This window comes from Eleginops maclovinus, chromosome 2, assembly GCF_036324505.1.
Source record: "Eleginops maclovinus isolate JMC-PN-2008 ecotype Puerto Natales chromosome 2, JC_Emac_rtc_rv5, whole genome shotgun sequence".
In the NCBI taxonomy this organism is placed as follows: Eukaryota; Metazoa; Chordata; class Actinopteri; order Perciformes; family Eleginopidae; genus Eleginops; species Eleginops maclovinus.
The window spans coordinates 4,485,553-4,511,530 of NC_086350.1; the positions used below are offsets into that span (position 1 = coordinate 4,485,553).

Consider the following 25,978-nt stretch of genomic DNA (forward strand, 5'->3'; position numbering starts at 1 on the left):
GTGTATGGAGCCAATGTGTGAATAGAGTTGCTCATGGCATGGCGAGCAAATTTCTCTCGCAGTGGCCTTGAAACCGAAGAAAACAAACATCTTATGGTGAGGAATAAAGGTGGCTCAAAGGACAATGCCAACAGAAATGCCTGACTGATAAAAGACTCTTGAACGTTGAATGCAAGGTTCAGATACTTGCTGGATTATGACATAAATCATCCAACGGGCTACGCAACTGATTTCAGTGTTTTTTGGCCATGAAGTGCATATTTAATGTCCTTTTTAGAACATTTTCATGTAATCGAGACACCTGAAAACATTTGAAAGAGGGTCATTTCACCAACTCATGGACCTTAAACCAACAAAATCAAAGTCCTCAAAACTGAAACGTTTCATTTTGGCAGGTCTTAGTGCGTGGTCAACCGTCCCGGGGAGAACAGAGCTGTCAATTATCTGCTTTCGTGGAAATGACACAAGTGTTAAATAAATACCTGTTGACCCGGGACCCTGGGCCCTCAGGACCTCAGTATTAAAATAACAGAAGTAGATTTTTGTCGTCATCCCTCTGACAGAAACCAGCAACCTTTTCCACGTCTTTATCTTTTCGGCAGCAGCACTTCCACTGATGCCTTATCATTTTCTCACATGCCATATGCACATTTCTCAAAGCCGCTCCTGTCCGCCCATATATTGTCTTTTGAAAGTTATTGAGCAGCCCGTGCCGGACTCTCACATTCACCTCCGTCCCCTCGTGGACAGAGGCCTTCGCTGCGAGCCGTGATTGGTCGGAGAGACGAGGCGGGGGCTTGCTTTATCTCTGGCAGGGGTCACAGGTTAGAGTTGAGAGGGGGCCTTCGAGACACTACAAAGAAACAGACGCTCGGGGCCACGAGCTTCCTGCAGAGCTCTCCCTTATCGGTCAAACGTTCAACTTTGTTTATGTACGCAGCAGAGGGGTCGGAAGTACACGCAAACTCAAGCTGGAAGAGTCTCTGAGTCGCTTCTGAACAACTGGGTTGCTTTGAATTTTGGCAGAAGACGTTCGTTACTAGGAGTAGGAAATCCATTCAAGGAGGAACTGTGGAGGAGACTTTATGATAAGGGCTCCCTGGATTCAGAGAGACTAAAGCTCCACAAAATACAGTATCTAAGAGATCAAATCAAATCCAACTTTATTTAAACAGCACTTTAGGTACAAAAAATGCTTCACAAACCAACAAAATGAAAACAACTCCCCCTCTTTTTTTATTGCTGTATTCCGGGAGTTAATTCTGTTAATGTGTTGGTGTTGTGTTGGGGTTTTTAGGAAACATAAAATAGCAATGTAAGATACAAATGATTGTTATTTCAGACAAAATGGCCATCTAAAATTCATTGAAACAACCTTAAATTACCTCCACTTTTTCACTTTTACATTCAGGGGAAATTCAACAAACACTGAGAGAGATATAAAACGACACAATGCCAAAGTAAGGAACATAGAGTTGGAAGTATTGGACTGAGGTCTCTGGAGAATATGAGGAGTCTTATTTATTAACCTTGTCAACATGTACTCTTATATTAAAGTATCTTTGCTCTTTTAAGATTCAGTTTCAACAGAAGAATGTTTTGAAGAATCAAAAGTTGTTAGAAAGCTCCTTTAATTAGTGCAAAGAGCTATGTTTTCATACAAACTCATACGAAAAGGGATGAGTGTTTGGCTAAATCTGGATAATTCTCAACACAATACTCATCTGCAGAAACAGGCTGCACCACATTCAGAGGCCCAATAGATGGTGCTATATTGTGAGACATTTGTGTGACCCAGTCCACTGCTGCTCAAACACAGATGTGCAGAACAACTGAAAATGATCAGGAAAATATCAATAATCAGGAAAATGTAATAAAGTTTTTTGAAAACGCCAACAAAGTCCAAAATATATCTCTACAGTAAATTATTGGGGATTTTAGATTCAAAATATGATATTTACGAGGTTAATCTGTAACACTAATGATCTATAACACACACGCACGCACGCACGCACGCACGCACGCACGCACGCACGCACACACGCACACACACACACACACACACACACACACACACACACACACACACACACACACACAGACAGAGAGAACCAAGAATAAAAAATGAAGGGAAAGTGATTTTTTTAAACAGGCATCAGAGAAACTTTTGTACTTGAGTGTGAATGAGTGAGTGGTATGAATGTGATCTTCAGAGGAAATGGTAAAAGAAAGGCGAGGGAGAGGCAGCAGGAAGAGGCTGCACCTGCAGAGGAGGTCTCCAGCTCCCAAACCACCCGCTGTGCAAAGAGAGAGACCGATACAGCGAGGAAGAAGAGGCTGGGAGCAGCTGCACGGTTCGCAGAGAGAGAGAGAGTGAGCACAGTACAAGTCAGAGATGGGAGAGAAAAGGCAGAAAAGTAAAGAGTGCAACCTCTTCTTCTTCTCCCAAAGGCCCCCCGCTACGTCTCCCGTTTGCACTCCCACGAATCGCATAAAACTGCAAAAAGGAAAAAAATGCCAGTGCTCGGCTGGTGTTTGAAATCGTATGTAAATAAGGCACATTGATAATGAAGCGCCAGAGGAGGAAACTCCACTAATTACCTTACAGAGACTTGACAAGGAGCAGGAGGCGAACGCACTTGATGCAGTGTTTCTGGTGAAAAGGAGAGGAAAAGATCTGATGGCAAGACGACAGGTTTCCATTTTAAGTCAATGGAAGTCTTTCATTTAGCTTTTGACTCGAAGTAATGGTGGGTTTTCTATGGTAAAGTCAGTTTGTTAAGTTTAAAGCAATGGATCGTGCTGAAAAGGAATCAGTGTGATTCACCATTCAACTGTGTGTTTTTAATTCACATTAGAGAGGAGGGAGATAAATTATGCATGTCAGAGGGGGTCGATTTGGAATAACAGAAAGATTTCATAGGGAGGAGATGTGAATCAAACACTCTGACAGCTATATTCCTGGCCGTGGAAATGCTATTTGGATTTAAGATTTACAGTATTTGCACTATTTCTGTTAATAATGATTTAAATGCGATTCAAAAAGATCCAAAATCAATCACCTTTACAAAAAATGTAATCTATTTTTGCACACTTGCTTCTATTGAATAACTGTTTAGATTTCAACGATTTTTATTAATTTCATCTTTTCTACAGAAGGAGGACTGAGAATGGAAAAATCACCTTGGTAAAGATACTAAGATATTTTATTTAGGTAATACCACAGGGTAGAAACACTGTCCAGTTTTCAAAATGTTACTCAAGTAAAAAGGCAGAAGTATTATCTTCAAAAAATGTATTTCTATCCATCTAATCGTTTCACCCTCTGTCTGAAACCAGAGCCCAGTCTGCTCTGATTGGTTAGCTGGCCGGCTCTGCTGTGATTGGCCAACCGCTTCAGGATGTCCCGCCCCTTAGCCTATCACGTACAATGCATTTGAGCGCTTGCCTGAAGAAGCGCAACTGTTATGTAGTGATGTCACTATGTCCCTGAAGTAAACAAAGGAGTCCAATAGGGGTGACAAATTCCATAGGGACTTGGCCTGGGAACTGGAAGGTCACCAGTTCAAGTCCCCCAAAACACCAAGTGCTACAGTGGTGTCCCTGAGCAAGGCACCGTTCCCTACACTGCGGGTCAAATGCAGAATGTGGGACGATTAAGGGTTCCAAAAATACAAAAATAATTATTTCAGGCAGGGGGAGGGAATGTGTTGGAGAGAAACTCCCTCTAGAGGGAACTTTGGGATTTTAGCCCTTGCAGACCATTTACATGCACAGAAAACCTATACAATACACTAGAGGAAAGGGAAAACCCCCAAAAGCAGAATCTTTAATTGTTGTATTGCAACCTGCAAAGTAACTGGAAAATACTGTTGTCAAATAAATAGTGAGTAAAAACATTTGCCTCCAAATTGTTATGGAGTAGAAGCAGCATAAAACAAAAATACTCAAGTAAAGCCTTTCAAAAGTACTTAAGTACAAATGTATTAGTTACTTTCACCTCTGCTTGTTGAGGACGTTCTGGAGAAGTTGTATAAGAGCCTCTGTGTCACCTCTGTAAACAAGGCTCTGCTCCTCTGCTTTTATTGTGCGTTCCTAACAGGCCTCACTAAATTATGTCTACAAGTGTATATAATACCGGAGCATCTGTTTGTTCCCCCTTGGATAAATAGGTAGTGTTTAAATTACACTGTTTAAATTACCCTCTTATCGTGGCCTGATGACTGAAAAAGGAAACTCGAAAATTCATTAGAAGACGGATGCTGACGCAGCACTTCTTCCAGGTGCTTTTCACACAAAGACACCAGTGCCTTCTCTGAGATATCGAGTAATCAACTGAGTGAAAACAAGACATGTAACCTCTCAATGAAGAACCTCCAACTGCTTCAGTTTACAAACATGTTGCTCCAAAAAAAAAGTTTTACTTTGGGACAAAGTTGATCTTCTGTGTCTGCACTCTTTCAGCGAACACAGTAACCCGTTTATTTTGTGTACAGAAGAGGACTAGGGCCACATGTAAAATGTTTGAGATCTGAAGTGAATTTTTTCTTTCGTTTTCTGTGATTAGATTTTCAGGATTCTGAGAAAAAAGTGGGGATTCTGAGAAAATGTGGGAATTTACAAAAAAGTGGGAATTCCGAGAAAATGTCGGAATACTGAAGAAAAAAGAAAAATGGGAATTCTGAAGAAAATAACAGATTCTGAGAAAACAGTTTGACTTCGGAGGGGAACTTTTCAAAATCTCTGCATTTGACCCATCCTAGTTTTAGAAGCAGTGGGCTGCCATTATGTACAGCGCCCGGGGAGCAGTGTAGGGAACGGTGCCTTGCTCAGGGACACCACGGTATCACGTGGTATTTCGGAACTTGAACTGGTGACCTTGCAGTTCCCAGGCCAAGTCGCTGTGGACTTTGCCACCACCGCCCTGAATCCATCCATATTAATACACAATCGTTCATTAGCCCATTTGAAATGATATACTTTTTTACTTTGGTCCAGTAGTTCCATCTGTTACGAGTCTCTTTCAGTCGTTTTGGGGTTTTTATGAGGCTGAAAATATCCCTTTAAGATAAAAACAATCCATTCGAGTTAATTCAAAGTGCCATCTTTTATGGATTACTTCTTTTAGTCTAATCTTTGGTCTTTCAAGGGAAATTCATCCAACATAAACGCTGCTTTAAAGGACATAATGCAAAGTAAACCACAAAGTAAGTTCTCTCTGATAACTGGTTCATAAAAGTCTTACTTTTTCTGTCTGGGGCTTTGTTCCGATTTTTCCATTTAGCCGCTCTTTACAAACTTTCTTTATATAACACTTTCTCAAATGTTCAAAAAACTCCATCAACCCATTACGATTTGTGAAGGCCAATATTTCAAGAACCATGGCTTTTTTTATGAAATCCTCGGGTTTTAACAAGAGGTCTTTGTTTGGCTGAGAATGCTTTGAAACAGCATTACCATTCGACAACAGGACACTCGGCTGAATACAAACAATTGAAAATTCTTTAAGGGTGAACAATTCTTGAAGGCAGGTGAGTCACCATGTGTGAGGAGACATTCTGGGTTACATTGAACTTTTACAATAACAGTATGAAGAAAAACATGATGCTACAACTTCATAATAAGGCATGCTTGAAATGTCTTTTTTACTCAAGCCATTTAGCATAACTTGTTTTCTTCCTATCATCTTTAACAAGCCTTTTATTACTTCAGAAGTTCTTCAATATTACTTCTGAATCTGTCCATGTACATGCTCAACTTCTGAAGTTAAATGCAAATTTGAGAAACTTGAAACTCCAATTTAATTTAAGTATTTCATCAGTGTTATTTTCTTTTTGCTTCTTGTGTTTGTTATTAATTACAGAATAGGATTAAGTTCTGACTTAAATCCCAGAATTCTAAAAAGGGAAAATTCAGACTTTTCTCATAGTTTTTACCTTGATTAAATGTTTTCTCAATAAATACAGATTAAATCATTCAGATTTTTTTTCTCAGCATTCACGCTTTTGTGTCATTAAAGAATTCAGACTATTTCTATAATCTTAGAGTTCAGACTTTTTTACAGAATTCCTAGAAAAATGTCGGAATCCTGACTTAAAACTCATTTTTCTGAACAGGTAGAATTCTGAGAAAAAAACGGGAATGCTGACAAGAAAGGGTCGGAATTCTGAAGATCAAAACAAAAGTTGGAGTTCTGAGAGAAAGTGAAAATTCTGAGAAAAGTGAGAACTCTGAGAAAGAAAGGACAGATTTTGAGAAAACATTTTGACTACAACATTTTTTGTCTCTTTTATTAATTCAGACTTTTTCTTTAGTCTTAGAATTCAGACTTTTTTCAGAATTTCTGAAAAAAAGTTAGAATTCTGGCTTAAATCTCAATATTCTAAATAGGTCAGATAACAGAAGTCTGAATCAAATCTCAGAGTTAACACTTTTACTTTGTCCCCGTTAATAAATGTTTGGGAAATTGTACACATAAAGCTGCATTATCTCAGAGGTTAGTAATTCTCACTGACTGCGTTGTATATTTTCTAAATAAGGATGCATTGTGTGAAACAGCTGCTTTGTTACAACAAAACTCACTGGTGGAATATTTGTCAGCCTTTGTATAAAACATCCCACCCTGGCTAAGGTTATAACTATGAATGTTGAACCTCCAGTATGAATCAAAGACGCCCCTCTGTCATGAATCCCCCCTCAGACATTCTTGCCTTCTCCATTTCCGGAGAAATTAAAGTCATTTCAGTGGTTTTTTTTCACCCCTTACAGTCCCGTGCCCAGCTTTGAGACTTTGTCAGCTGAAATGGAGTCGCTGAAGAGACACCTCTCGCAGATCGACTCCCCGACGGTCCTCTGCCACAACGACCTTCTGACTAAAAACATCATCTACAACCACAAGGAGGGTGAGCATCTGCCCTGACACCTGGGAACACCGTAGTGCTGAATTCAAAATGTATCTTTTTAAACATGTAGGAGATTTCTATTAATCAGAAGAAATAAAAGCAGCTAATTACTGCTGAGAATAAATGTTAAAGTCTTTAATTGTAGCTCTGTGGTTGAAGAATCCGAACATGAATGGGTTTCTTTTCATCCATTCGTAATAAAGCATCGTCTTCATACCTCTTCCCTTTATTTTTCCCTCCTTTGTGCCACTGAAAATGTGTTCCCACCTTATTAAATACCCTTATTATTAGTACCCTTTTATTATGATTTTTTATTTCTCTCACATATTTTACAAGGACCCCCGGGGTGACGCTCAGTCAAAAGAGACTCGCTTTTCCTTTGACTCACACAAGGTTCTGTAATTTGAATAAAAAAAGGGAGGGAGAGGCGTCGGTTTTACCTGAGATGTGTTCGTCATGTTGTCGTGGTAACTGCTGCTTCTCCCACCTCTCCTTCCTCCATCAGGTATGGTGAAATTCATTGACTACGAATACGCCGATTACAACTACCAGGCCTTCGATATTGGCAATCACTTCAATGAATTTGCCGGTAGGTCTGTGAAAAGAAGTTCAATTTACCCCCAGATCTGTCTCATGGTCAGCACATATAATGTCTCCTAATGTGGAGTATTGAGTAAAGTGGTATGCAGAATCACAGTCCAGGGTGATATCACTTTATCTTTCTGCCATTATGCACCATGAAACTGTCCTCCTTCTGATGCTGCCAAGACAAATTTGCTGCATTCAAGTGTGTTTCTTCTGTGCGGTGATAAACGCCGCTTTGATGTACCAGCTGTGTCACAGACAGGGTTGATTCGAACCTTTGTGGAACAATCATCAATTCATCGTTTTTAGACAGTTTTGACGAAGCATATTGTGACAGCTTTCATGTCAACACGTGCCAACTGTTAAACGATTGTGAGTGAAATCATGTGAAATATAGCTGTGTTCAAAACCTCTGAATTATCACGATGCCAAACTGTGGCTGGAATAAGCCAAATGTCACAAAACGCTTTATGCACTGGAGATTTATTTTATTGGCAACATCAAATCCTGTTTTCATTTCCTTTTAATACAGAGGCAATTATCTTTCTTTCATGCAGACCTCACTACAATTTAATATATGCAGAGGTAGAGTAGATATTCAGGACATTTCCAGGAGTTAAAAATACTCTGTTAAAGTCCTGCATGAAAATTGTATCTGTAAATATTAATGAAAGTATAAATCTAAAAATAAAAAGGGCCATATTTTAATGGACTATAATTACTGATAAACTATTTGCAAGCAGTATTAAAGTAAATATGATTGCAGTTTGAGTAAGAGCACAAGTTTATTTCGGAGTAACTTTGAGATTATTGTCCTTAAACTTCAAACTCAAACTCGAGGGAAAAACTAGTACAGTCATTAATAACAATCCTTACATTAAACCATGTACAGAAACATCACAATTTTACATTTCCAAACATACGGATTAATTGCAAAAATGAGTTTTAAAGAGAATAAATGATCATTATTTGGATTCCTTATTTCTTCCTAAGCTCACTAAGGTTTTGGATATTCAAGTGAAGGCTCCCCTGCATCTTTTATCTAACTGTATATATGTTTTAGTACACAGATTGGGACGAGTATTTCATGTAGAATTAAGTGTTGACAGGAGAGTTGAGGTGATGTAGCTCTCTGGCAAATCTTCTAAAATATTCAAGGCACTGTGTTGAAATGTAACCCCACAGTAGCTCCTCTAACGTGTGTTTTGTGTCGGAGGTGTGAACGATGTGAACTACAGCCGGTACCCGAGCCGGGAGCTGCAGCGGGATTGGCTGACGGCCTATCTGCAGAGTTACAAGCAGAGCACAGGACGTGAGGTCACTGTGACAGAGGCAGAAGTTACGCAGCTCTACATTCAAGTCTGCAAATTCTCCCTGGTGAGTGTCTGCTGAAATGTGTCACTATGTAGTGCCTCAACACTTTGGAAAGACTTTGGAAAACTCTCAGTGGCTATTTCCTTTTTTTAAGTTCTTGGAGTCTGAAACATGTCAATATTATGAGATTAGTGTGTGCATTTCAACAATATCCATATGTGTGCAGACCTCTGGAATGACAGGGTGGCCACACCTCACCATCACAGTTTAACAATTTACTTTTCCAGCTCTTATGAAGAGCAAAAAAAATCCCCAAAGAAACCGATCCACGGATGACCCACCACTGCTCAAAGTTTGATGGACTCCGTCTGAGTTGATTAGAAACCGCCGCAGGGAAAAATGAAAGACAGCAGCCAAAATTATTTTTATTATAACCACAATTTTCAATCTTTGGTGGCTCAAGTGGGCTATCTGTCTAAAAGTGCTTTCACAGCTCAACACAATATGCAGAATTGTCCTGACCAATTTTGGAGGGTGGTGTGAATGTCTTCTGAAATAGCCCAGAAATGATGAGGAAGCATATTACTTTTTTTAAATAACTCGTGCCTCGGCCAAAAAACAGAAAGGGGGAAATGGGAGCGGGGAAAAGAAATAAAGCCTGGAATGGAGGGAGAGAGGCGATAACATCATCTTGATTGAAATCAGATTTTCTATGACAAACCGAGGAGGACTCCTGATCACCAGCGCTTAACAAGCCAAGTTTCAAGTTCAATTCATTTTGACAAGCCGTGTGTCAAAATGAGAGATACTGAGCCTGATAACGGAGAAAATCACTTGGTCAATTTTTCATAATGTCAAGGAATGGAGCCGAAAGATCTCAGTTGAAAAATATCCACAAATAGCGCCATTTTCCCCACTACATGGAGGACAGAACTTCCCTTATATCCACGTAATCTCTGCTGGTTTTACTTTCCCACAAAACTAAAGACATTAAATAAATGTAAAAAAAAAAAGGATTCAATTTAAAGCTGAATTAAATGGATAAGTGTAAGTATATTAATTTTTGATAATGAATTATTGTATTCATTTTGAAATATATTTTATGGAATAAATTCCAGCTTTCAGGCTTTATTTAGTTGTTTAATGATTTAGGGTTTTGGACAGTTTTGTCTATGATATATCCCCCTAGATTAAGGCAATGGGAAACTTTGTGTCCAATTTTTCTGACATTTTCTAAATTAAAAAATGCATTAAAAATAAAAACAACTTCTAATTAAAATATATCTTTTGTGCATACAAATTATTTAGGTTTGTTGGCAGTTTTTACTGAAGAACATACATTTAAGTCCCTCAGGCTCTTGGATTTGGGGGATTTTTGTCACTATTTTTTGACTTTTTAGAATTCGTATTATATGCAAATTAAAATATATATACTATATCACAAGTAGCACAATGAAAGTTTTCCCACAAAATGTTGCACAATTTATTTGCCAGGTTAAAGTAAAATGATTTGGTTCACATCTGGCAAAATCACATGATATTGTTTTTGAAAACTTCCAACACAAAGCTAATGATCACGATGCCTTTTTAATAGTCGTGGTGTTTTAAATAAAAATGGAATTGTATGAGATTTCATTTGATCCTTTTGTATCCCATTAACATCCCTTGGTAATTGCTTGGAATAATCAAACTACATTGAATTCTCACTATAGTTCAGTCTCAGTTGAATGCAGATGAATACTCAAGAGGAAACCAGTCTGCGCTGAAGGAAGCTGTGTTGCATCGACAAAGCCTGGCCCGTCGCCAAATCTGTGCGGCGTGAAGCTGCCTCTCGTATCTTAATCCCTGGCAAACGGTGCCAAGACGCAGTGGGGTCTTTACAACTCGCCTCCTCCGCAGGGAACCCCCCGGGATGTCGAGGCTGAAGCTAAGGCTCTGTGATGTCACTTTGCCCGCACGTCTCTCATCTCCATTTTTCTCAATGGCTCCCTGTCACCGACGCTCTCTGCTTAGTGTTAGAGTAATGCGGCCTTAATGGAGAGCGGTTATTAATCATAATGGAAACACGCTCAATCTCCCTAGCCAACTCAAGGCAGAGATTAGAGATGAAAATCTGCCAGCGAGGGGAATCAAGCCAAGGGAAAACCGCACATTGCTCTTCAAGTATTTCATTCCACCCTTTATTTGATTATCAAATAAAAATGTGATTATATCAGTGGGCCGCAGAACAGAGGCCCGTCTGGATCTTATTAGGACTTGCTATTAGTGGTCCTACCAAGAAGATTTACAATAAGGGTGGAGAACAACAGAAATTTATGGAGGCATGGAAGTCTGCAAGCCTAAGTGAGCAAAGCCATTAAGGAGGGAACCATTCAATACAGAGGTTTGTCATTCTGACGGAGCGGCATGCAGCTGGCATGCAGCAGTAAGGGAGCAGCTACAGTACAAGATGAAAATCGGAGGTCACTGAAGTGTGATTTTACAGTTCTGCTCTGTAGCACAACCAAATGAAGCAAAGCTTAAAAGAAGTTGGTGAAAAAAATACAGCTGTGGTGTTTGATTTAGAACAAAAAGCAACACATATTTTCACAAGTGTGCAAGTACCAGAGGTATGGAGTTGAAACGTCAAAGCTGTGGAACTCCCTGCCCGAGAATCTGAGGCTGGCAGATCTTTTAAATCACTTCTTAAAACTCACCTTTTTATTAAAGCGTTAACTAATGATGTCACCACTCTGTTTTACTCGACATCCATGTTCTGTTTGTTTTACTTTTTGCATTTCTGCTGCTATTATTGAAATGCTGTATATTGTATTGGGTGTGTTTGGGGAATCTTTGACCGCATGTTTTGTTGCCGTCTGAGCGGCCTGTTCTTAATCCATGTAAAGCACTTTGTGACGTTGTTTTGACAAGTGCTGTATAAATAAAGTTATTATACACATCACTAGGAGGAGAGTCAGTGAAATGAGATGACATACGAATCAAATTGACAAAATAAAGAAAAGACATAACATAAATTGGACAAAACAACATAAACAATATCGCTTTAAAGACTGAACACATTTGGGAAGATTTGCAGATTCCCCACACACTCCACCCTTGCCCGAAAACTGCTCCATTGGACTACTTTGTTTACTTCCGTAACATAGTGACATCACTATGTTACACTTGCACTACCATATGGGCTTGAGCTCCAACATATTGTATGTGATAGGCTACGGGGCGGGACATTTCAAACATGTCACAGTAGAGGCACAAAATACAAATTTGAATCTGAATGAACATAATATGATGTCTCTACAGCAAGAGGACTAACACGTAGAAAATGAATTCTCTTGTGGAACTGAACAAAAGTTCTATGAAAGTACGAAATGTTACAGTTTGAGTAAATAAATACATATTTTATAAATGATTCAAGATCTTTCTATATTAATTACATTTATATTTAATAAAGGGCAAATTATGACCTGTTGAAGTCTCAGAACTCACAGTTTAGGTCTTTAATTGGGACTTCTGGACTTTTTCTCCGATAGTTTAGATTCCTACACTTTTGAAACACATTCCAGTCCTAAAGGATTATTATGGACTAGCCGCATGTCATCAATAGGTCTGTCATTCAATTAGATGTCTCCAATTCACAGTCCTTACACCACTGAAGACACTGACATCTGCCCCCACTGTGACCCGCCTGCAGGGGGGCAAGAAGAAGCCTGCTTTTGAAGATTTAATCGGATCATCAAAAGAGTGCATGAGGACAGCATGTCCGTCACATGTTGTTGCCGCTATTCCTCTCAAGACAAGATGAGGTATTGTACTGAACATTTGCCTTTCTCTTCCACCAGGCATCCAACTTTTTCTGGGGACTTTGGGCCATACTGCAATCACGGTTCTCCTCCATTGACTTTGACTTTGAAAGGTTTGTCTTTGAAATGCTTTTTAACGTTGAGTCCACAGACGTAGGAGGGTCACTTTGTACGAATGTTGTTCCAGTTTCTAAAGCGCTGTAGTTCTGGCATCGAATGCTGAACAAAAATGAAACGTTACAAATTGAAAATATTCAAATCGACATCCTCCTGACATTAAGCACCAAGATCACATTAACACCGCCTCAGCAACTGTTGAATTCAGAAATGTATGAAACCACAAAGAAAACTATGACCTCAGTGCAATTTCATGGGACCACCTTATTACTTAACATCATCATACATCACTTTATTACTGGAGGAATGGAAACATATATCCTGTGAATTGAATTAAAGCGCGCTTTATTTTACCGCCATGTTTAGACAAACAGGATCCTCATTAGGGTTGCTTGACAAAGAATTTATTGGCAGAGAAATTGCAATAAAGGAGTGGGAACATGAGGCTAGACCGTGGAAATATTTCATTTTTTTTCCACCAGCTCTTTGGATTTTGTGTTTCCAGAATCTGGCATAAAACAGGCAAGACAAGCACACTTCATGTCACTTTTAAACTATTTACATGTGAAATATCATGCCTTTCTTCCCTCTGAAACCACAAACCATGAAAAGATGAAAGGCTTAGATTTGACAAAGACTCTCTTAAGACATTTCTTTTATTTTTAAATGTCTTATTATCCACGTAGTTATCTTTAAACAAGTCCAGGAGACATTCCCCACTACCACTAACCAGACAATAAAGTTCAGGAGGGCAAAATGTTTCCCCTCACCCCTACTTTTTCTCCCCTTCTTCCTCATCTGTGCGCCCCCACACCCGCCACAGTTGTGATCGTGATCCTAATCACTATTGACATACGGCACCCTCCCCTCTGTGTGGCTTTCTCCGCTCGCTTGCTAGATCAGCGACAGGGCCCCTGCCTCATTTCGATCTGGACCTCTGAGGAAATGTGATCCAGAGGGGTGCCGTGGCACAGAGGCACTATTGTTCCCGTGCCGTCGGTCCTCTCTTACATATACGTCTCTCATCCCTGGCTGGGCCACATGCGCCTGCTAGACGTCTGCTCCTCTAAGCCGCCGGCTGAGGTTGTCCTAAAGTGCATGGAATGGGTCGGGTTACCTTTCTTTAACTGGAGGGTTAGACTCAAATGAGCCTGCAATGGTAATGTTGGAGAAGCAGGTTTAAAAGCATCTTTAACCCCCCATTGCACACACTCACACATATATGTATCCTAAATCCATCTGCCAACACTGCTTTCAGGACTCTTCATCATTCATGCAGTGATTACCAAACAATTGGATGGCAACGGTCAAGTTAGTTCTTGCTTTTAATTTCCAAACATGCCAAAGTCCTTTCATTTTTCCTGTCAGTGCAAATGGTATAAAAGAACCAAGATTTATATTCAACAGCATGTCAGTAAATGTATTGTGAATCTCTCAGTTTGCTGCACTCTAAGAGGAGCCTGAATTAGCTGAATGAAGTCTGTTTAGCACAATATCTAACTGACAGTAACATAGCTTGTTAGCTACACAGCAACTTCTTTTTTCTACGTTTTTAATGTTAAATGGTGATTAAAATTGTGTCAGATCCTAAGAACAAAATGCCAGGGATAGATCTAAGAAAAAGAGAGGTCAGGGGAACAAGGAGCTTTTGTAGATACTGTGACTGATCAGCGTTAGCACGTCGCAGCTTTGCTAGCGCTGGCATGCTATCATTAGCATCTTTATATCTGTGGTTAGCATGCAAGCAAGTTTGGGATTAACTCACCATCCACAGTAGATCACCAGCCCTTTGAGGAGTCAGGGATAATTCAAAGCATGTAATACAATACAAGTAGTCAGTAGGCCTAGCCGTTGAAAGTAATTAGCCTTAACTATCACACATTTAACCAACTGTAGTTTCACAGCACTTTTGAATTACCTCACCGAATATCCTTAGAGTAACGTAGAAAAGTTTCCCCTTATTTTGAACAGGCACTTTTGTGCTTGACTGTCCATAAAGTAGCATATAATACTTATCTCTGTATTTGCACCGTATTATAAACCGTACTGTATTATATAACTCCCCCACGCTTCTTTATAACTTACTGCATACATTTTTTTATACAAATGTTAATCTACTTTGCCCTTTTCTACTCTGGTTAGAAGCTAAACTTTATTTAGTGGCCTTACTTATCTTTGCAATGAGAATAACATTTAATCTAATTTAATCAAAGGCCAGTGCTGAAAAGCGTTGGTAACATTTTGTATTATGGGTTAATTGCTTTAAGACCTTTCTCACATTTATTGTAGTCATTTGCTTTAGTTTGAAATAATATAATAGCTTTAACCATAATTTACTTGTCACGGCCGCAACCTTAGCTTCACCACGCAGTTTTATTTCCCTTCACTCGAGAGAGAGAACAAACAACGCTCCGCTGCTTTATGCTTTTGTGGCAAACAAGTTCTTTTGGGGGAAAGGGATAGGAAGTTACGGTTAAATGCTCAATGTGTGTGTGTGTGTGTGTGTGTGTGTGTGTGTGTGTGTGTGTGTGTGTGTGTGTGTGTGTGTGTGTGTGTGTGTGTGTGTGTGTGTGTGTGTGTGTGTGTGTGTGTGTGTGTTTCCTCCCACTGTTATCCCCCTGAGCCAAATCGCTGCAGACTTCCCAACGAGTGACAGGCGTCGCCCAGGCCTTGTGCTTTAACCAGGAACAGATGTACATGTGACAATAGGGAGCCACAAGGGGAATGCTAACCCGCCCTCCCTCTCCCCCTCCATATTTACTTTCCTTATATGATTTTATTCATGTGTTGAAAGTGTCTGCGAGTCAGCGGTTTAGATTTGTGGACGTGTTGGCAAGGTGAGCCGTTATTTGACAAAGACATTATTATGAGGAAATGAACGAGGAGGAGAGGAGGCCCACTGTTTGGAGTAGCATGACTGCAAAATTGAGGGAACCGTGCACAAAAGCACATTGTGAAACAGAATACCTGCTTTGGAGGGAGTTAATTTTCCCTACTTCTGCTAAAGAGAAAAACATCTCAGTTTCATCTGTGATGATGATAAATGTTAAGCACGCCAGTTTTAGGTGTCGGCCTCAATACAAACAGGGATGAATGGGATCACCTGTGAAGGTTGCTGTTCTTTTAAATGGGTATACTCAAGCGTAATTTGACTTATGAAGGGTGTGTGCGTCGGGTGATCAGACTGAACAAAAGTGCTATGACCGCTGATTTGTTTGTTTGACTTTTTGCGATAAGCTGACATTGAAGCCCTTTTTACTTCTTAGTTAAACGAAGCGAATGTCCAATTAATTATTTTTTGCAGTTCAATTGTTTTTCACCTTTTTGGTGCAAATTAGAGTGTTGATGTGGATGAGGGCCTTTCAGTGCTTTTTAAATACAACTAAGAAAGCATTGCTCATAAAGTGAGGAGGGAGTGCCGGGTACTCATAACTTGGAGGCGGTCTTTCCTTGAAAATTCCATAAATCCACATTTAGGGACATTTTGCTTTCTTAAGAATACAAGTACGTTATTATGCGACCAGTGAATGTAGTGTACTGAAGGTCCCAGGTCATGACCATTACCGGAGACGATCAATCTGTTAGAACTGTTGCAACACACTTAGCCCATTATCAATTGTACATAGTAGATTTTATAAACAAATGATGTTAAGCTGACTTACAGACACATAAACCCAACCACAGGCATGTTTAAGTCACAGGCGATATGACTGATTTTAACCAGCAGGAGCAACACACTAGAATAAATAACACACTTATGCCTGCTTAGCTCATCTGTGTATTTCATTAATCCATGTTAGGTTAGAACCCCATGATACTTTTTCACAATCAATCAATCAAAGATGTTTTCTAACTCGCATCGGACAGCACTTCCAAAGAAACCCCACAGTGAACGGGGAGAAATGGAAGAAACCTCGGGGAAAACAATGGAGGAGGGATCCCTCCCCCGGGACGGACAGACGCGCAATAAATGTTGTGTATAGATTAAAAAGATACCACGTTTACAACATAGGTAGTCCAAATGCTTGAAAATGCGTGTACTGCATTTACTGACTTCTATATGGTGAGAACAGTAAATTAAATATCTGCAAATGAGGGTTTATTTTATGCACAACGACCTATATAACACACTACAGGAAAGGGAAAAGCCACATAAAGCATAATAGGACTTCTTTAAACCGAACCATTGAAAGTTCCACGGCGGTTTGGCTCCTCTCCAGCTCCAACCTTTTTTTGTTTTTCTATTTTTATCTTTAATATTTATTTTAATGCTTTTTTCCCCTTTTTTTGTTAAGCTGTGTTTGATTCTGTTGTTGCTGTATCAAATGTACATTTCCCCTCTGTGGGATGAATAAAGGTATTCTGATTCTGAAACTTTGTCATACAGTAGATTAAAACGTACGGGGGGAAATAGAAGAAACCTCGGGGAGAGCAACTGAGGAGGGATCCCTCCCCCAGGACTTTTAAATAATGGTTTTCCGGTCCATTACCTAACAATTAAAAAGAGGATTGTGCTATAAAGTTTAATGTTTGCAGGGCAGAGTGAAGGTTTGGATTTCCCTGTCAATCATGCACTGTAGTACACCATTTATTTGAAAGAAAGTCGGTCCAGAGATTTTTTAATATTACCAAAACCACAATGAGAGAAGTGAAAACTGTGTGCTGCCTTTCACAGGCCGACACCAGTGATTTCCCTTTTCCGCAAAATATTTTCATCAAGTACTCTGCGGTGGCAAAGGTTGGACACATAATGTACTATCTACTTATTTCAACAAGCTACAGGTGGGAGTTCTTTGTCTGGAGTTGACCTGCAAGTGAAAGGAAGGAAACTAGAAATAAGGGAAGAAGCACACAGTAATTAGAGAGCAGTTTTACCTAGAGACACATGTCGGGGTAAAGAGTGATGGAGTAGAAGCAACTAAAAGGCATGTGTCTGAATTCTGCTTCTATCTCAGCGAGCGAGAGAGAGAAAAAAGAGAGAAACCTGATTCGGCATTGAGGGATTTCAATGTAAAGCACTGATTAAAGGACAAACTCTTCTCTGTACCCCTAAGTTTCTGTGCTTTTAAAAACTTCACTTAATTTCAAAGGGTATAGTATAATGGCCAAGGGCAGCAGCACACTCAGACATCAGATTTATCACAGCGTTTGATAATATGGTTTGAAAAAATACAAAACCACTTTTCTCACAGTTAAGTTCTGAGGTTTTGGCACAGCTTTCAGACTCAGCGCTTTAGTGAGGCAACACTCGATGCTGTATTGTTATGCAAGTTGTGCTAACAAAGAGATTGGCGCCCACCTTGAGCTATAAGCAAGGCCTGCTGTTTAACAACGGACAATATTGTGTATTCAACTCCATCTCACAAGGTTATCATTAATATTAATACCATATCTGAGTCCTTTATTTGAGGCGTACTGGTGGTGAGGAGCCTGATTCGTGTAAATAACATACAACAATAACAATAAGTGTTCTTTAAGGAGATAAATCTGTCTCAATAGCATTTATGTGAACAGATCCACAACCCGTTTTTCGAACGGCTAATCTAAATAAATAATAAAAAACCTATCAGCGGAAAGATTGTCTCAAAATCTTAAGAAAGAAAAACCCAGATGCTTTATATTTAACCGTAAATTCATCAATTTACAGTTTAATATTTGCTCAGTAGGTGTTAGTACATATGCAGATCAGTTTAACATTTGCAAACCTTTTTTTCGTGGAGGGTGTTTTAAGATTTACGTACCGATTTTGATATCTGTAAGTGCGTTTGTTGCATATCACAAACATGTAATGCAATCAAAAACCTTTTTTCATTTAATACAGTAATTATAGTAACATTAACTACGCTTTCTATTGTTATATTATACAAAAAATGCACTTTTATTTGAGCCGTACGAGCAGTTGTAAAACATTTTCAGAATCCGAATGGCTTTGTTCGTCCCAAAGAGGAGAAAGTCACATTGTTACAGCAGAAGTGAAAATAGAGACAACAATATAAAACACTATTAGAGAAGGTAAGCACATAATATTTAAAATGAAAACAACTATTATATTATTTAAATTTACAAGTAACGTTCGTAATAAATGTCCAATATCTACATCATTGCACATTGGTGTAATTTGACAGCAGGGGGGTCATAGTCTCTATCGTTATGTGTGGGGGTCTAGCAGGGACCGTGGTGGTTGTAAAGTCTGACCGCTGCAGGAAGGAAGGACCCTAACCCTTCAAGTCTTAGAGATAACAACCCTAATGATGTCATAATGATGGTATCTGCTAATCTCACGTTGTGCTTAAGAGCATTTCACTTTGTACAACAAATTGTTATAATCCGATATAAACTTCATATTCAAAAGATCAAAGTCACAATCAAGCATAAAACAAATGATCTTATTTAATATCCATACCCAAAAGAGTTTTTATTGAGTGTCTTCTTTTGACCTGACGTCCAACGATACTTCTTCTTACATCGTATTTATAGCAGACCTTTGATACTCTGTGTGATTTTACTTATTTTTATCAGTGTGGTTTTAAATAGTCAACTTTCTTCGAAGTGCAACGTAGAAAAAGAAGCATACATAACCTCGGGAAAGTAGCTGGGCTTTTAAGTGTTGTCCCGATCTAATAATATATCTGTGTCCGATCACTTGAAAACAATTAATCCTTGATCTGGTATTCCATTCACCCAACCAGCCTCACGGTCAAACTGGCCAAAAGAATATGTCCTCATATTTAACTAAAAACATTCCAATTGTTTTTTTTTAAAACCTTTTGAAATGGACAGAACACTTTACTCAGAGCAGGTTCTCGAATGATTCACGAGACATTATATTATTGAATAACTTGTGCTTCACCCAAGACGATAAGAGAAGATGAAAGGCTATTGCATTATTAAAGCGAAACTTTGATGCTCAAATTCCATTTATTTTTCCAAAAGAAATGTGGAATTTATTGACATTTCAGACTCTGAGAGTAATATGTTAGAGAATAGAAAGAGCCTTACCTTTGTTCCATTCACAGGTGTTATTGTGTGTGAGAAACATTTGGAAAATATCTGAGGACGAAAAGGACAAATAAAATGTGAGGATGGACTTTAGTTCATTGAGGGCATTTTTATATTTGTATTACAACATATCTTTGTACCGCTATGGACCTTCTGTGAGAACAAAAAAGGTTGGACAACTTCAAATTTCAAGGTGACTGTTTGCACCAGATTTTTGAGTTTTGAGGCCAACACATTATTTTCTGATTGGTCAACTGCTTAGAGATGTCCCGCCCCTTATTCTATCAGGTACAATGTGTTGGAGCTTTAGCCAACAAAGTTTTACATAGTGATGATGACACTTTGTTCTGGAAGCAAACAAAGGATTCCCAATGGAGGCGGTGCAAGCAAAGGGGGGAGTGTGTGGGAGAGAAACACAGGGATTTAAGCCTTTGCAGACCATTAACATGCACCAAAAACCTATATAACACATTACAGGAAAGTATAAAAAACCCTGGATGTGTTTGGGAACCATTAATAGGACACCATCGTAACTTACATCACTTTGGGAATGAGCTTGGACTTAAGGATTTAAGCCTTGGCAGACCATTGACATGCACACAAACCCATGGGAAAGTAAATCCTAAAAAGTGTAAAAGACCCCTTTAACAATCCTTCTATTTAAAACAAGTCCGGAACATTACACTTAATATGTCACGTATAAAGGCCATCACATTGTGATCATGCAGCGCAAACATCCGAGGATAAGTATTTTCCAACATTTACTAAGGTCCTGTAAACAAATCTTCTGCTTTCTCATCATTTTTCTCTGCTCTCCTCCAGATATGCCACCTCACGACTCAACTACTACTTTGAGAAGAAAGAAGAGTACTTTGGATTGTCACTAATCTAAACACAGGATAAAGGACCAACATTTTTTAAATCATACGTACCATATCTTTGCTCTGTAAATCCCAGAGAAGTTACCAAAGCCCTGATATATTGTACTTTTTAAATTCCCTGGAAACGTCTGCAGAGAATGACCTTAGAGACGGGCTCCTCATTGTTTGTTATTTCAGGCTGGAGTGTGAGATAACATGTTTTGCTATCACTGTGATTTTTAAAATATTTGTTTTCACCACAGTCAGTATGCCGATAAGCCTTTCTGGCGACCTGAGATGAAGATGCTGCCAGAAACACATTAATCGTTCCCACATTTAGCCGAGGCGCACAAAGCCACAAAAACTGAGCCTGATCATAAAAACCATAAGAGGGTTATTTTTCCCGCTCTGCACCACAGATCCTTTTCACTTGTTTACTTTAGCAAGCAGTACATTATTTTAACGCATTGTCTGTAGGGATATGTTGTAAGCTGCTTTTATCTACCTTTAAAGGTCTCCTGTTATGCTCTTTAATGGCATATGTTATAGGTCTCAAATATATAAAAAAACATGTGTCTGACTTGTTTTGCTTTCATGCAAATGAGCTGAAGCTGGCCACGCCCCTTTGGAGATGAAGATGGCCACGCCCCTTTGGAGCTGAAGCTGGCCACGCCCCTTTGGAGAAGTTTCTAACGGAGAAACTCAGCTAAACGCTGCCGTGATTAAACGCCATATTATGTTCCAAACCACATCAAGCATTATTTCTGAAACACTTCTCAGTGTTTACCACTAGAACAGAGACATTATATGTATTATTATATATAAAACAACTCTAAGTCCCTCCTGCAGACATCCTGCTGAACACACAGACACACAGAGGTGCTGTGGAGGGGATTCAGCTCGCTGTATATTGCGGACGATAGGTTGAGACATGTCACGTGGGCGGGACGTTGCCAGGAGTTCAATGTAAAGCCAGCCCACATTTCCGATATGACGTCATATCTGCAGCAAATCTGGATCAGCTCGTTTGGTGCCCCTGTTTTTAGAGATGTGGGTAAGGGGGAAAAGAGAGAGGGTTGTATTTTCCGACACTTTGTGAGTCTCCTTACACACCGGGGACACACATTTATGTATAAAAGACATCAAAAAGTGCATTTTAATAGGGGACCTAAAACAGCCTATGAAGACAGTGTTACATTGTATTTTATTCTGAATTTGGTCTGTGAAGTCACAAATGTGTGTAAGAATAACAATACGTTTGTACATCTCCCAGAAATGCTCAAGGAAAAAAGCATATTTGGTTACTAATGTCTTGTTGCCCGAACAAGGCAAACACAATGAGGGTATACCTTTGATTACTCGTGCTACTTCCCTATAATTCTGACTATAATCAACTGAATTACACTGAAACATATCTTAATAAACTGCAGCTGCAATGTTGTTGTAGAGAACAATGTTATTATAATAATGTTCTTGCAGAATTAATTAGTTTTGAATTGCTTTTTACACTTTAGCCTGAGACTATGGGAACATCTTGTATCCTCTGCCCCCCTTGGATAGCTGTTGTGCAGTATTAACTTTACCAGATGTGTCTTTCAAATGCTAATCAGTGTATGATGCTAATGAACTATGTACAGCAGCGCTTCCCAACCTTTTAAGACTCAGGGCCCACTTAAGCATCCGAGCCACATTCAACGGTAAACAATACAGAGGCCAAATAAAGTTCTCAAATTACTTTTTATTTCATTTATAAAAGGAGCTGCCCATCAGTAACAAACAGAAACAAGAAACTAAAAAGTGAGGAGCTGTCTGTAGTAGGCAAATTAAAAAAAGAATTCATTCAGAAATTGAGAAATGCATTCTCAGACATAACAATTGCACATATGTTACACCATCAGACATAGTGAGGTAAATCACAGAAAAAACCCAAACATCAAAAGTCAAAATCCACTTTATTGTCAAAATGTCCACATGTGTTATTGAAATACCGTTTCTGGCAGTCCCACAGTGCGAACACAATCAACAACATATAACATAAAAAGATCTGAGCCTAAAAAAAGGGGGGGGAGTAAAAAGGGGTATACAAAAAAAAAAACTAAGTAATATATACCTATACTAGACACAATAAAAAAAAGTAAAACAAGTGCTTTAAATGAATAGGCCTACACACACATAACATATGTACAGATGCTGTAAATGCAGCATGTAGGCTCAGCCAGGACCAAGGGATCGCTTGACGTCGGGGTCCCTGATCAGCCTGTTGGGTGTCTTCTCCCCATAATCACCGCCTCGCTGCACATCATCCCTTACTTGGATAGTTTTAGCTGTGGATGTTTTTATTTTTTTAACCAAAACCGAACAATCAGGTGAATTATCAATGTGGTCCCGCGGGAAAGTTCCTACCATCAACTTTCAATTTAAGTTTTGAAAAAAACATTACGTTAAAAAACAAACAGATTAATGTTTTGCAAATGATTTGGCGGCCCACTTGCAATGCCTCCTCGGCCCACTAGGGGGCCAGAGGTTGGGAACTGCTGATGTACAATACTGTAATACTATGATTCATAAATGTCTTAAGTATTCAATAAATGGAGAACTACAATGTAAGACTTTTGTTCATTTTTTTACTGAATATATCCGCATGAAAGCTTACAATAATAAAGAGGATTATGTTCTCTGGCAACATGTTGCTCCAATGCAAAGTATTGAAACCCTATAATACCACAGTGAGCATTGGATGGCAGACAATGCTCATTAGTTCAACTCTCTAATCCTTCAAATCCACATTCAACATCAGGACCACAGCCTTTCTCGAAATGTAACCAAGTGCTTAGTTTGCCCACCCTCGAGATGCATTTCCCGTTACCGCAATATTTCCAGAACCCTCACCAAGGGCTTTGAGTTGCCCAAATATAATCCTGAAGCCCTTAATTGTGCTTTACTGGCCAGGAGCAGATAGTGCAGGGAACACAAAATGAAAAAGAGTAAAAATAGTATTATTTGCATCGTCATATTTGGATGTAGTTGGATGATTGGTTAGCTGGCCGGCTCTGTTGTGATTGATCAACCACTCAGAGATATCCCGCCCCTTAGCCACGTACAATGTGCTGGAACGCTAGCCAATAGAAGCGCGAGTGTTGCATAGTGATGTCACTATGTTCAATGGAGGCGTTTCCGGCAGAGGGTAGTGTGTGGCAGAGACATTTGGGGATTTAAGCCTTTGTAGACCGTTTACATGCACACAAACACACTACAGGAAAGGGATAATACGGCCCCTTTCACCAAATCAGTGTTCTGGAGCTTTTAATCATAGTTTGCCCATTTGCAATATAGAATTAGTTATTTTTCTGAGCATTATTTCATCCTTTTTGCCTAAAAAGTGAGATTAAATATACGGACATTTAACCTTAGTAAGAGCAATTGCCAAAAACAGCTTGAACAGGGTAAGGATTTTACATCATGATCTCAGATAACCAATGCATCCTTGTGTCTCCTCTCAAAAACATTAGAATTATATCAGTGCAGAAATTGAGAGCAATAAAATCGACTTGAAAGATCCTGTGCGTTTTCAGAAGAGAATCAACTTCTATCATAAGTCAAAGCTGTTGAAGTAGTCTTTTAAAAATGTCTAAACTTCTAGAGTTTTATTAGAGATCAGAGTTTAAAACTTTCCAGACTGTCTGGTATTCATCCATATGTGGAATTCTTACATTATGTTGCGTTCTGCTTGAGTGGAATTGAGATAAGCGTCAAACTTCCTGTTGTTTTAACCCAAGGCTGTTGAGTTTGTGTCATAAACAAACTAATAGCATTTAGTGCTTCACCCCCTTTCAAACTGAGGACAATACGTTGGTGTGTAGGGGACGAAACAGACACATCAGACTGTAAAAACAGGAGAGAAATGTAGGTAGCAGATATGTCAATGAGTCCCCTCGTCTGCATAACTGTGTCTAGTGTTTTTGAGCGTGGCACAAAGGGGCGATGTGATTGTAAATCAGCAGAAAGGATTATGGCGGGTGAAACGAGGGGAGGGCTTTCAACAATGACGTTCCTTACCTCCTCACGGTCGCACACAGTTCCTCTCATCAAGGCTGCAGCCGAGTCTTTGAGTCAAACAATCCAGCTGCTTTCAAAGTGCATTTTTCGTTAAACATATAATATTTAATTAGCAGAGTGATGCACTTAAAAAGACCCAAGGACTCTCCCTTAAAAAGGAAAAAATTGGCCTTTTGTCCATTGCCCATCCAAAAAGTGCTGTAGATTTTTTCTTTCACTTCTAATTGCATTAAAAAAGAAGTATAGGCCTTTATGCAATGTTCCAAAGACATTGAAACACAACCGCAGCTAAAGCAACTCCTTTCAAAGCTCCTTTGTGTGTATGATTTCCTTTTTTTCAGATATTACATTTAGCTTTTTAGTTATTGTTGAAGGCATCCCAAGGCTGCTGACCCCAGGAATTCTAATAAGACCCCCTCCTGATTTGTGATTGTTGTCAATTTTTATTTCCTGTAAAGGGTCCATGGATGTATTCAAGGTAAAATGTTGCATTTCAGTCTGAATGTTAGTTGGTGTAATGTAATATACTACACTCATATATTATTATAGTTTATTAACACATCAGTATACAGTATTGGGAGAGTGCTCTGCTCACCCAGGGGCAAAACGGAAAGAGATGAAGGAGGTCGGCAAAAAGGGGGCAAACGAAAAACAAGGGGCAACGTAAAACGATCCGCTACGAAACAAAGTCCACACCATGGGCCGGCGTTACCTCCTCCAGGACCCAGCCTACTGCGAGAGACCAGGACCAGGTAACCAGCATGCTTTTATTCAGTGACTTATTGACTGATTCTGATCAGCCGTCTGGTCTCCGGCCGAGCCGCTCCCATCACTCCGGCAGTATTCTTCATTGTATTTTTTGAAGTTATTATACTATGACTTTTTTCCAATTTGTCGGCCTACTATAAAATAATTATCAAAAAAATATTTTAAGCAAGAACTGATGTTTGTTTATTCATATTTTAGTTACCTAATCATTTTTGACTTTATAATGTAGTTAATGCCATTAATGTCTCTGGAAATATGACATGTAACATTTCACTGTGCAAAATATGTTTTCGAGAGACATTTATTTGAAGAAAAGAAGAAGAACATCTCATGAGATCTTCACAACACTTGAGAAATCTTCCTCCTCACTTTGAATGAGCACGTCACACCTGCACTAAATCAAACAAGACCAGGGTGTGCAGAAGTCACAGCATCCTGCAAACTAACGCTGACTTCTGTACCAACACTTAATACCGTCAGTCAAGAGAGAATCAAACCGTCATAGCGGGGATCAGAAATTGTAGAAGAAAGGTTCAGGTTCAGGTTATCATAGTAGAGTTAGTTTGCAGATAGAAAA

The 25,978-nt window shown here is 39.2% G+C and overlaps 1 protein-coding gene across 3 annotated transcripts in view; it reads left to right on the forward strand.

Annotated features, from left to right (window-relative positions):
- LOC134883968 (ethanolamine kinase 1-like) overlaps nt 1-23,179 on the forward strand; it is a 42,926-nt gene extending 19,747 nt beyond the window's left edge. For 2 of the 3 annotated variants that reach the window (XM_063912530.1, XM_063912522.1), the window contains exons 4-8: nt 6,769-6,902; nt 7,408-7,491; nt 8,704-8,864; nt 12,641-12,714; nt 20,540-23,179. In XM_063912530.1, coding sequence (XP_063768600.1) covers nt 6,769-6,902; nt 7,408-7,491; nt 8,704-8,864; nt 12,641-12,714; nt 20,540-20,609 — 523 coding nt within the window. In that variant the 3' untranslated portion in view covers nt 20,610-23,179. Of the gene's footprint in view, nt 1-6,768; nt 6,903-7,407; nt 7,492-8,703; nt 8,865-10,513; nt 12,247-12,640; nt 12,715-20,539 lie in introns of those variants that run through there. The other variant, XM_063912538.1, reaches the window with a different exon arrangement.
- Nucleotides 23,180-25,978: the final 2,799 nt, after the last annotated feature.